A 12,500-nucleotide genomic window follows, 5' to 3' on the forward strand; every position below is an offset into this window, starting at 1 on the left:
GAGAGAGACGCTGTAAATGTGAAAAATTAACCTCCATCCATCACTCTATTTAAAGTGATTGAAAGCACTATTGTTTGGTTTGTGTGTGTGTGTGTGTGTGTGTGTAGTGGGAGGGGTGAGTGTTTGACCTCAGTGATAATGTTTCAAGGTCAAACATCTCTCTATATATACACACATCACAGCAGGCATGGGTTAACTGATAACTGTGTGTGTGTGTGTGTGTGTGTACGTGACTGAAACACATGTGCTGTCATTGTCATATGATGAGGAAGTGGTGTGTGTGTGTGAGACCTGATGTAAGCGTAACGCAGGGTTGATTTATCTTCCCACACACACACACACACATACATGCATAAGTGGTCGTGTCCACTAGAGGGCATTTAATTTAATAATAACCCTTATTATATTTAAACACCACTAACTAACTCACTAACCAGTCCACTAACTCACTCATCACTGTACGTTTATACCCAGTGTGTGTGTGTGTGTGTGTGTGTGTCCCTTGTATCTTTCTCTCTGAAAGCTTTAACAACAAAATCAAAGGGGGTTGTTACTTCAGGACACGCCTCCCAGCCTCGACCAATCAGCAGCCTCCCTGTGCTAACGCATCATCAACACACTGTTAGACTTTACGACCCATAAATCAGAGAGGAGTGTGTGTGTGTGTGTGTGTAACTAATTTACATATTCAAATTATTTTCATCATCTGTTATTGTGATAAACAAACACAAACAAACAATAGCTCATTATGCAGATAGTGTGTAAGTGGTATTGACTCATAATCGTGTGTGTGTGTGTGTGTGTGTGAATGTGGTTCATGACCTAATTTGCATATGTAAATAACATTCAGTGGCTCTGTTGTCAAAACTCAAACTGAAACATACAGTGGTTTATTCCACAGGAAGTGTAAGTGATTATGACTCATAACTGTGTGTGTGTGTGTGTGTGTGTCCTGGTATCGAGTGTGGATTCGCTCCACTTCCTGCTCTCTCTCCGAGGTCTGGTCGCTCTTTATTGGATCTAAATCTGTTTTCCAGCAGATTGTCCTCACGGGCGCCCCCTGTCCCTCTGTGTGTGTACAGCATGCTAACGCGCTAGCTCATGTTAATGATGATTGATTGATAGCGGGCTTAAGTTTAACCAGCTCCGCCCCCTGACTGATCCACAGGTGCTCATGGGTAAAAACAGCTCAGTGTAGTCGTGGGGTAAATGGATGTGTGTGTGTACACACACACACACACACACATTAGTTTATGGCAGTTAGTCGCAGCTCTTTAGAAATAAGACAAAGCTTTGTTCATTCCACTTAACACCACCTACAAGCCCCGCCTCCTGCTCTGCTGAGACCTACAAACCCCTCCCCCTTCTATACTGAGGTCTTCAAGCCCCACCTCCTGGCCTACAGGAGCTACAAGCTCCGCCCCCTCACAAAGAAAACAGCTGTTACACTTTAACAAGGGTTCATTAAAGTTCACATTGTGTTTAGGTGGAGACTATAGCGCCATCTAGTGTGTGTGTGTGTGTGTGTGTGTGTGTGTGTGTGTGGAGAATAAGTTTCTTGTGCAGGCCTTGAAAACAGGTTTATTTGAGAGATCGATCTGATCCACTCACACAAAGCGGAGTTTCACTGTTAAACATAAATACTGCAAAACAACAACAACAACAACAAAAAACTTATTCCTGTTCAAGTTACTGGAATGTGCAAAACATCAGACAAAATTATATTAAAAATTAAACTTAATTAAAATGTAATAATAATAATAATAATAATAAAGGAACTCGGAGCAAAATGACATGGAGAGGCACAGAGTGTGTGTGTGTGTGTGTGTGATACACAGAGAGAGTTCAGTCTGAAAAACAAAACAAAAATCAGGAATTAAAACTCAAGTAAAAGTCTGTGCTGGAGAGGGAGTTACACCCCCCCCCCCCCCCAACACACACACATGAGAGAATAAGGGTTAATATGATAGAGTGTGCAGTGTGTGAGATCGTCAGTGAGTTAAGGCCAAGAGGAACCGCCTCCAGGATCAGTCTGACCCCCCCCTCCCTCTCCAGGGGTTTAATCATTAGTTTACTCAGAGTGCAAAATCTGGAAAATAATAATAATAATAATAATCACAATAATCTGTGATCAACATAAATGAATTGGATCAGATTTGAAGTCCAACATTAGAGCTTAACACAAGCATTAAATTAAATTATTAAAAAAAAAAAAAAAGAAAAAAAAAAGATTTAAACCGAGTCAGATTAGAGACGAGTTACAGACGCACAGCGGACCTGAGCAGATCGGATCACCTGCTTAAACCCTAATCAGGATTCAGCACGGACACAGGATTAATTAATCCAGGATTTAGTGTTAATTCTGGGAAAAATAATTAGCGCTGACTCAGGATCATTTAATCCAGGATTTAGCGCTGACTCAGGATCATTTAATCCAGGATTTAGCGCTGACTCAGGATCATTTAATCCAGGATTTAGCGCTGACTCAGGATCATTTAATCCAGGATTTAGCGCTGACTCAGGATCATTTAATCCAGGATTTAGCGCTGACTCAGGATCATTTAATCCAGGATTTAGCGCTGACTCAGGATCATTTAATCCAGGATTTAGCGCTGACTCAGGATCATTTAATCCAGGATTTAGCGCTGACTCAGGATCATTTAATCCAGGATTTAGCGCTGACTCAGGATCATTTAATCCAGGATTTAGCGCTGACTCAGGATCATTTAATCCAGGATTTAGCGCTGACTCAGGATCATTTAATGCAGGATTTAGCGCTGACTCAGGATAACTTATTTAAAACTAAACACCAGGACGATGTGGAGTGTTTAAATGGTGTAAACCAGACTAAATATCAATGTTCATGCTAGCAGAGAGATCAGGATCTGTACTAAGTCTGTCAGATGTGTGTGTGTGTGTGTCCACATAAAGTAAAAAGAAGAAAATCATAAACAGTGTAAACAAAAATAGTAATAGTTAAAGGGCCTCCTGATTGACTCAGTAAAAGTGAGAACACACTCACTCCGGCTTTGGCGGTTTTCGCTGTTGCATAGCAACCTGTTTAAGAAGGAGAAGCCCAGGTGTGTGTGTGTGTGTGTGTGTGTTTAGGCACTGGTTAACACACAGTTGGAGCAGGAGTGTGTGGCTCGGTGTGTTTGGCTCTGCAGCTGCACGGTGCAGTGCGACACGCCGTGTGATGTCATCAACAGGTGACGAGCTTTAGACTGCACTTCCTCCCAGTTACCCCTGCTGCTCGGTCCTGGAGAAAGGGAACACACACACACACACACACATTTATTTTTAAATCCTGGTGTCCATAAGAAAGCCAGTGTGGGAGGGGCTTAGCTAAAGAGTAGGAGGGGCTAAGCTTTGGGGGGAAAAGCAGTTTTTACAAGCAAAGCAGTTTTATGTGTAGTGTGTGTGTGTGTGTGTGTGTGTGTGTGTGTGTGTGTCTCACCTAGCTGAAGGTGTGCCAGAGCGACAGTGTGTTCAGGGGTTAACGCCCAGAGCTTCAGATCCTCCACCGACTCCACACCGTCCAGCTTCAGCAGATCCTCCTTCATCACACTCACATTCAGGTGTCTGGGTACTCCTACACACACACACACACACACACACACACAGATAAATCCAGCAGTACTGTGTAATGGAGTGACAGTGGGCTGATGAGTGGAGCTGAAGTGTCTCTGCTGCCCCCTGCTGTCAAACCCGGACTAAGACTTTAGTGGTGCTGATCATTTAACAGGAAAAACAACGCTTCAGTTCACGAGTGTCTCAGAGGTTCTTGTTTTTATTTTATTTTGCTCGAATCTCATACCACACTGAATCTGATCAGCTACAGCCGACAAAATCTGATTATCATTCAGGCGAGATCAGTGCGTTCATCACCAACCAGACCCAGCTCTCTCTGTCCCTCTCTGTCCCTCTCTGTCCCTCAGTTCCTGTGTCCCTGCCCTGTCTGAAGACATTCCTGGTGTGCAGCTACAGGAGTCTGTACTCCTAAATAAAATAAAATAAAACCTTAGATTTAAGTCACTTCTGCCTCCTGTTGTTAGATGTTCGCTGTACTAGTAACATCTGGTCAGTTCTCACATCACCCTGTGTGTACTGACTATATGTGAGATTTACAGCGTGGAATCTACAACCTCTGTGTGTGTGTGTGTGTGTGTGTGTGTGTGTGTGTGTTACTGTCTCTACGGCTGTTGGGTGTCTGGCATTTTCTCCAGGATCAGTAATGTATCTGTCCATCTATAGCACATTCCTGTTGCACCTTCTCACCACTAGAGGGCAGCACAGACTCTCTAAAGACTTTCCACTGGTGGTTTGACTCGGGCGGCGCTTTATAAAAACAAAAAGCTGTCGAGGCAGAACACAGGCCGCGTTTAAACTTTACCATGGCCAAAAATGTTTAAAAAAAACCTTAAAATGCGCACGCACACACACACGCACGCAGCGATCCAGAACTATCCGGAGCCTGCTTGAGTTCCTTTATCACATGGTTTTGCCACACGTACAGTGCATACAGGACCTCTGAAAGTGGGTGGAGTTTCCCTGGAGGGGCGGAGACTTCTGGTAGAAGAGGAGCTATAAAGCTTATTTTAGGCGATGATTAAAGAGACTCCTGGGGTCGGGGGTGCAGGATGGCGTGTCACCTCTGCACATCAGCACAGGTTAACATTAATGCGCTGACCCCGTTACCGTTACCATAGTAACAGCTCAGCTGATCACACAGGGATATAACCACGAGGCGTGTACGGCGATGATGATGTCATGTTTATAGCAGCGCTGTAACGGTACCACAGGAGTTTTAGTTCCTGTTTATAGCTTGTTGTTGAACTGAAAACTGTTGAGTTCTGATTATTATTCGCCTCACTACTCAACCTCACCGACATCAGCCTCGACCAATCAGGGAGCTGCACTGTCTATAGCTCCGCCCACAAAACGAGAGAAGACGCCTCTCATCTAAACATTCCTCATGAGTTCACCACCAAGTATTGAAGTGTGTCATGTCGTCGTGTTTGTACATGTGCACTTTATATTGTCTCTTTTGTACAGATTGATTTCTGTTCATTTAAAAATGTCTCAGCTAGTCAGTTAATCGCGCGTCTTAGTTAGCTAGTTAGTGTTGTTAATGTGTGTTGTGTGTATCACCTGGGTGTATGGTTACACCAACGTTTAGTGTAACTGTGTACTGAAGTGTAAAAGCTGATCTGAACATGACTGTGGAGAGAGGAGGTGTGTGTGTGTGTGTGTGTGTGTGTGTGTGTGTGCAGGCGTTACCCTCCAGTAGGATGAGGCCGGTGTCTCTGATGATGCGCAGCGTGGTGACCAGCACCAACACAGAAAATATGTAGGTACATATGGGATCAGCCAGTTTATACTCCGGCTGGAAAACACACACACACACACACTGAGGGTTAGAACCCTTACACACACACACACACACAGAACTGTTAACGACTGACAGGTTGTGTGTGTACCTTAAACCTGACGATGTACGCGGCGATGAGAACCCCGACGCTCTGCACCAGGTCCCCCAGCGCGTGGATGAACGCCGCCCGCACCGCCAGGCTGCCGTGAGAGTGCTGACCCCGCCCCCGGCCCTGCCCCCTCCTCTGAGAATGGGCGTGGCCAGAGGAGTGGGAGTGGGAATGAGAGTGGGCGTGGGAGTGCAGGTGACCTGACTGGTTAAGGAGGAAACCCATTCTGTACACACACACACACACACACACACACACACACACACACATTAGACCAGTGAGAAATAAAAGTGACAATCAGCTCAGAGTTTGTCGAATCCATCAGTCAATCAGAGAGAGCGGTACACACATGAGGTTGATGGCCACGCCCACGGCGGCGGTGATGAGCATGACATCGCCATCGATGGTGAAGTCTGGGCGGAGCGTTCTCTGTACCGCCTCATTCAGCAGCACGCCGGTCAGGATGTAGATCAACAACACACTGATTCCTGCAGACATCACCTCTACACACACACACACACACACACAGGAAATCAGTACTACAGAGTGAGAAAAAGATCAGGAAATGAAAAGCGTGTGTGTGTGTGTGTGTGTGTGTGTGTGTGTGTGTACCGAGTCTGTGCAGGCCAAAGGTGAAGGTGTGTGTGGGGGGTTTGGCTGAGAGCCAGAGCGCGAGTAAGGAGACGACAATCCCAATCAGATCAGTCAGGATGTGCAGAGCGTCCGTCATGATGGCTAGACTGTTGGCCATGTATCCACCTGGAGAACACACACACACACACACACAAACACACACTTTTTAGCGATTTTAAGTCTTGACAATATAAATTTTCTGTGTTGTATGATTTTGTGTGTTTGTTTTTTACCGACGAGTTCCCCGATCATGAAGATGAAATAAAGTGCCGCCGCGATCGCTAGCTTTTTCATGACTTTGCGCCGCTTGGCGTCCTCCTTCCTCTTGGTGCAGGTCTCGCAGGGCTCCGCCCCCAGCCCGGAGGTGGAGCCGAGCAGCGAGTCGTCATCGTCGTCCTCTCCGCCCCTGATGAAGGTGCTGACGGCGGCACCGTTCGGGGACGCTCCGGTGTACTCGTCCATCTCGGCCGACACCACCACCTTCAGCTTGTTGAACCGCGGCATCTCGTCCTCCGCCAGGTCCTCTGAGAAATCGAACGCGGCCGAGTCGCTCAGGTCCCAGTCCGTCCTCTCCCGGCGGAACACCGAGCTTACACGGGACAGGAGGTCCGTCCCCGACATCGTCTCTCACACACACACACACACACACACACTCACACGGAGACAGAAAAAGAGAGACAGAGACAGACAGAGAGGTGGCCGAGATTAACCAGTATAGGGATCGGAGATCAGCTGGTGTGATTTTGATTGACAGGTGTCCTGGTGTCTCCCTCTCATGGTGCAGAGAATCCCAAACCAGACCACCTGCGATTACACAAACAACATGATCAAATTTAAGATCAAATACAGGAACCCTACACACACACACACAGACAGACACACACAGAGCAACACTGTGGCAGAGGTCTGTGGTTCAGGTATCTCGCTCCACCAGATGTCTCCTGATGTTCATCTAAAATTCAGCTGAGAGAGCCTAAGATCGCTCCACACCTGCTCCTGTTGATGATGCTCCCATCACCGTGCTTCACTTTGACCACTGAAACTTAAAACATGTGATTTGTGGAGACGCTTCCTGACACACACCTCTGATCTTGTTTCCCAGCAGAGCTCTATGAGCTGTGATGGCTAAGGAGCACTTGTTTTTCGTTTTTCGAAATTCGTATCGTTGCCGCGAAAGTTTCGCATTTGTATTAGCGTTTAATTATATTGCTTTTTCGTTTATACAATAATAATATTAATAGCAACTAGTTTTTACATCTTCATTTGGCTTCGCCTTTTTCCCCCGTTTTTGAACTTTTTGGAGAATGCACGAGTTTCTTCTTCTAAGAACATCAAACAGAATTCAGCTCAAAAAAACTAAACTCTGACTCAGGTACGATATCATGTCTAATATTCAGCTCGTTCAGTGTGTAGAGTGCAGGATGTTTAGACATTCTTCCTCCGTCGTTAGTGGTAATTTTATTTGTGATAGGTGTGTGTTAGTGAGCACTCTGACGGAGAAGATATCAGCGTTAGAGGAGCGCATCCAGACTTTAGAGAGGGTTAGAGAGTGTAAGAGCAGTGTTATTCCCGTAGCGGACAGTCTGGGTGCCACAGGCGGAGATAACCAGCCCCCGACTCCGGCATTAGAGCCCTCACAGCGGGGCGAGTGGGTGACGACTCGGCGGCATACTCGTTCAGCCAAAGCTAACGCTAAGGCTAGCCCACCGGAGCACACCTCTTCTGCGCTTCGCGTGTCCAACAGGTTTGCTCTCCTCAGTGATGCACCCGCTGAGAAACCTGAAAGAGCTCTGGTTATAGGAGACTCTATACTGAGACACGTGAAATTAGCCAGGCCTTTAGGGGCGCCAGCGGCAGTGGTTAGGTGTATCCCGGGAGCCAGAGCACCGGACATAGCAGGTAATCTTAGGGCTCTAGGACAGCACAGGTTCTCCAAGATAGTAGTACATGCTGGAGCTAATGATATACGCCTTCGTCAGTCAGAGGTTAGTAAGAATAACTTTATAGAGGTGTTTAAATTAGCGAAGGCGATGTCCGATGGAGTAGTATGCTCTGGTCCCATCCCAATGAGACGTGGTGACATAACTTACAGCAGGTTATGGTCACTGAACCGCTGGATGTCCAGGTGGTGCTCCGAAAACAACGTGGGCTTTATTGATAATTGGAAGACCTTTGAGGGCAAAGCTGGCCTGTTAGGGCGGGACGGTGTCCATCCCACTCGGGAAGGTGCTGCTCTCATTTCCTGTAGTATAGCTCATAGTCTTAGAAAAGGCCTAGTTAATCGGTGACAATCCAGAGCCCAGGCCAGGGAGCAGACAGACAGGCTAAACCAACCGTCTGCTAGCTGCATAGAGTCGTCACTCAGGGTTCATCATATTGAGACTGTGTCTGTTCCCCGAGTTAAGCAAAAATGTAGAAATATCCAGAAAGTCTGTTTTAATAATTTAATTAACATAGATACCACAAACTCAAATCATACTGAATGCGCAGCCGGCACCTCTGATCTGAAGCTAGGACTGTTAAATATTAGATCTCTCGCATCTAAAGCAGTTATAGTTAATGAAATTATCACAGATCAGGAGTTTGATATAATCTGTTTAACAGAAACCTGGATTAAACAGGACGAGTATGTAGCTCTAAATGAAGCTAGTCCTCCTGGATACAGCTACATACACCAGCCTCGGTTAACTGGTAGAGGAGGAGGCGTCGCAGTTATTCACAATGATAATTTGACTATTGTACAAAAACACGGACACAAATTTAATTCATTTGAAATTCTTTATAGTAACATAAGTGTATTTAACTATATTAAGTCAGCTCAGTCGATCCCGCTAATTGTCATTTACAGACCTCCAGGGCCGTACTCGGAATTTCTTAGTGAATTTGCAGATTTCCTTTTAAATCTAGTCGTTTCTGTAGACAAAGTGTTAATTGCTGGAGATTTTAATATTCATTTTGAAAACCCAGAAGACCCTCTGAGAACTGCATTTACGTCTATACTGGACTCGGTAGGAGTAAATCAGTGTGTAGTAGGACCCACTCATAAAGCAGGTCACACTTTAGATTTAATAACATTATTCGGATTATATATAAGAAATTTATTCACAATTCCACTATCTGAAGTTATCTCAGATCACTATCTTGTCTCAATTCAAGTGTCACAGTAATAATGTACACACAGCGCCGCGCTACCGTATGAAACGTACATTCACATCAACTACCAAACAGAGTTTTATCAGTAATCTCCCAGAGTTCCCAACTTCGATTAGATCGCCGTCTGACCCCACAGAACTCGATCAGGCGACTGAATATTTAGAGTCGACATTTCGCTATACCTTAGATAATGTAGCTCCAGTCAAAAGAAAAATTATTAGAGATAAGAAACTTGCTCCCTGGTATAACGATCACACGCGCACTTTAAAACAGGCCGCTCGGAAATTAGAACGTAAATGGCGTCAAACTAAATTACTAGTATTTCAAATAGCATGGAAGGAGAGCATCCTGAACTATAGAAAAGCTCTTAGTGTAGCTAGATCAACATATCTCTCCACTCTTATAGAAAATAACAAAAATAATCCTAGATTCTTATTTAATGCTGTAGCCAAATTAACCAGAAATAAGACCACTGCAGAAATCTCCACAACAACATCATGCAATAGTGAGGACTTCATGAACTTTTTTATTTATTAAATTGTAAATATTAGGCATAAAATTAGGATTTTGAAACCGAACAATGTAATTGATGCAGATGTTAATCTAGCCATGTCAGATCAGAACCTAGAATACTTTACTCCCCTTGAAGAGAATGAACTAATTTCACTCATCTCTTCTTCAAATTCATCAACCTGTATATTAGATCCTGTACCGACACATTTTCTTAAACAGATAGTACCAGCAATAACAGAACCCCTGTTGAGAATAATTAATTCTTCACTCAGCATTGGTTATCTAAAATCTTTTAAATTAGCAGTTATCAAACCAATAATTAAGAAACCTGACCTCGACCCCTGTCAGCTGTCCAGTTACAGGCCAATATCAAACCTCCCCTTTATCTCTAAGATTCTGGAAAAGATAGTAGCGGAGCAGCTATGCTTATATCTACATAGAAGTGGCATACATGAACTGTATCAGTCAGGATTTAGGCCTCATCACAGCACAGAGACAGCGCTCGTTAAAGTAGTAAATGACATCCTATTGGCCTCTGATCAGGGTTGTGTAACTATACTTGGATTACTCGACCTCAGTGCAGCTTTTGACACCGTTGATCACGCTATTCTTCTTCACAGATTAGAAAGTGTAGTAGGAATTAAGGGTACAGCCCTCTCCTGGCTCAGATCCTATCTGACCCATCGTTATCAGTATGTAGACTTAAATGGTGATTATTCTGCATGTTCTCTTTTACAGAGTGATCTAGAAAAGTAAGATTTTAGATCACTCAGTAACTTTAGATGGCCTTTCTGTTCCATCAAGTGCAACAGTGAAAGACCTTGATGTAATTATAGATTCCAGCCTTTCATTTGAAGCACATGTAGATAATATTACCAGGATAGCATTCGTTCACCTCAGAAATATTGCCAGGATAAGAAATTTATTGTCGCTAAACGACGCAGAAAAACTAGTTCATGCTTTTATCACCTCTAGGTTGGACTATTGTAATGCCTTACTGTCTGGTTGTTCAGCTACATGCATAAATAAGCTTCAGCTAGTCCAGAATGCAGCAGCGAGAGTCCTCACCAGAACCAGAAGATATGAGCACATCACCCCTATCTTATCTTCACTCCATTGGCTCCCTGTGAAATTTCGCATTGATTTTAAAATACTACTCTTGACATATAAAGCATTAAATGGTCTCGCACCGCAGTACCTGAGCGAACTGCTAGTGTCTTACGATCCGCCACGCCTACTTCGATCAAAGGATGCAGGCTGCTTGTCAGTACCGCGTATTATGAAAACTACAGCTGGGGGCGGAGCTTTTTCTTACAAAGCCCCAAAATTATGGAATAGTCTTCCAAATAGTGTTCGGGACTCAGACACAGTCTCAGTGTTTAAGTCCAGGCTAAAAACCTATTTATTTAGCCAAGCATTTTTATAAATAGATTAGCCTTAGATAAAGGAGCAGATCTGGGGGACTCATGGACGTAGAGTATTATGGTGAACTGGTGTGTTTAGATGCTGTCTTCCTCACTCTCATTGATCACTCAGGTTTGTTGACGGTGAGATGGTTACATATCAGTTCCCCCTTATGTCTGTGTTTCCTTCTGGCTCCTCCCTTTTAGTTATGATGTCATAGTTAGTCCTGCCAGAGTCTCTGCTTGCACTCTACAGTTAATATACATTCACATTATACATTGTGTGACTGTGACCATACCTAACTGTTATCTCTCCCCTTCTGCTCTCTCTCTTTCCTCTCTCCTCCTGTCTCCCCCTCTCTCTCTTTCTCTCTCTCTGTCGAGCTACACGTGTTGTTCCTGAGCTGCCAGTGATCCAGACTCCCTCTGCCCTCCTGTCTGACCCATCCTGGTGCCCCGCTTCTGGCTGAAGATCTCGTCACATGGATGCCCCGTGTGTCTCTCTGGGATGCGTCTGGTGTCTGGGGATGATTCTCTCTACCTAGAAGATGGTTCTGGCCTCGACTGGTGTTGGCAACTGTTTCTCTGGGGACTTGACAGTTCGATAGTTCAGGACTGGAACTTTATACAAGTCTACCCGAGTTTTCAATAACTACCTGGACTCCATATTAACATCAATAAACATCAACTGTTATGCTGAACTGCCTGCCAACTAACACACTGTATAAATGCAGATCATTTACTGCTTTCTGTTTCACCCAAATGAGGATGGGTTCCCTGTTGAGTCTGGTTCCTCTCAAGGTTTCTTCCTACTACCATCTCAGGGAGTTTTTTCTTGCCACTGTCTCCCTCGGCTTGTTCATCAGGGACAAACTGACCATTTTGATTCATACACATTCACATTCCATACAAACTTGAATAACTCTTTGATTGTGTAAAGCTGCTTTGGGACAATGCCAATTGTTAAAAGCGCTATACAAATAAAATTGAATTGAACTTGTCCTATTGTGTCTTCTCCTGCAGCTGCTTTTAGGTTGTCCTGCAGCTGCTTTCAGGTTGTCCTGCAGCTGCTTTCAGGTTGTCCTGCAACTCATTTCGAATGACTTCTCTCTTCCCTATATTATCATTAGTCCGAGAGCACAGTGTGAGAGCTTGAGAGATTCCTCTGTCCAGGTCATGGAACCAGATGCACTCAGAGCTGTTTAAGTGGTGTTCCTGAGAACTTTAGGAAGTTCCCTCACTTTCACTGTGACTTTTATGAAGTATATGTCAGTCTGATGAGGGGAACACGACTCCAGAATAATGACTCCATGGTGAT

At 44.6% G+C, this 12,500-nt stretch overlaps 1 protein-coding gene across 1 annotated transcript in view; it reads right to left on the reverse strand.

Annotated features, from left to right (window-relative positions):
- Positions 1-1,565: 1,565 nt before the first annotated feature.
- The window catches only part of slc30a4 (solute carrier family 30 member 4), a 12,731-nt gene continuing 1,796 nt past the window's right edge, over positions 1,566-12,500 (reverse strand). The window contains exons 2-8 of the mRNA XM_053499943.1: positions 6,347-6,917; positions 6,093-6,239; positions 5,830-5,983; positions 5,481-5,706; positions 5,281-5,386; positions 3,458-3,592; positions 1,566-3,259 (exon numbers count right to left, since the gene is read on the reverse strand). Coding sequence (XP_053355918.1) covers positions 3,105-3,259; positions 3,458-3,592; positions 5,281-5,386; positions 5,481-5,706; positions 5,830-5,983; positions 6,093-6,239; positions 6,347-6,734 — 1,311 coding nt within the window. The 5' untranslated portion in view covers positions 6,735-6,917 and the 3' untranslated portion in view covers positions 1,566-3,104. The remainder of the gene's footprint in view (positions 3,260-3,457; positions 3,593-5,280; positions 5,387-5,480; positions 5,707-5,829; positions 5,984-6,092; positions 6,240-6,346; positions 6,918-12,500) is intronic.

The sequence above is a fragment of the Clarias gariepinus genome, chromosome 7 (assembly GCF_024256425.1).
Source record: "Clarias gariepinus isolate MV-2021 ecotype Netherlands chromosome 7, CGAR_prim_01v2, whole genome shotgun sequence".
Taxonomy (NCBI): Eukaryota; Metazoa; Chordata; class Actinopteri; order Siluriformes; family Clariidae; genus Clarias; species Clarias gariepinus.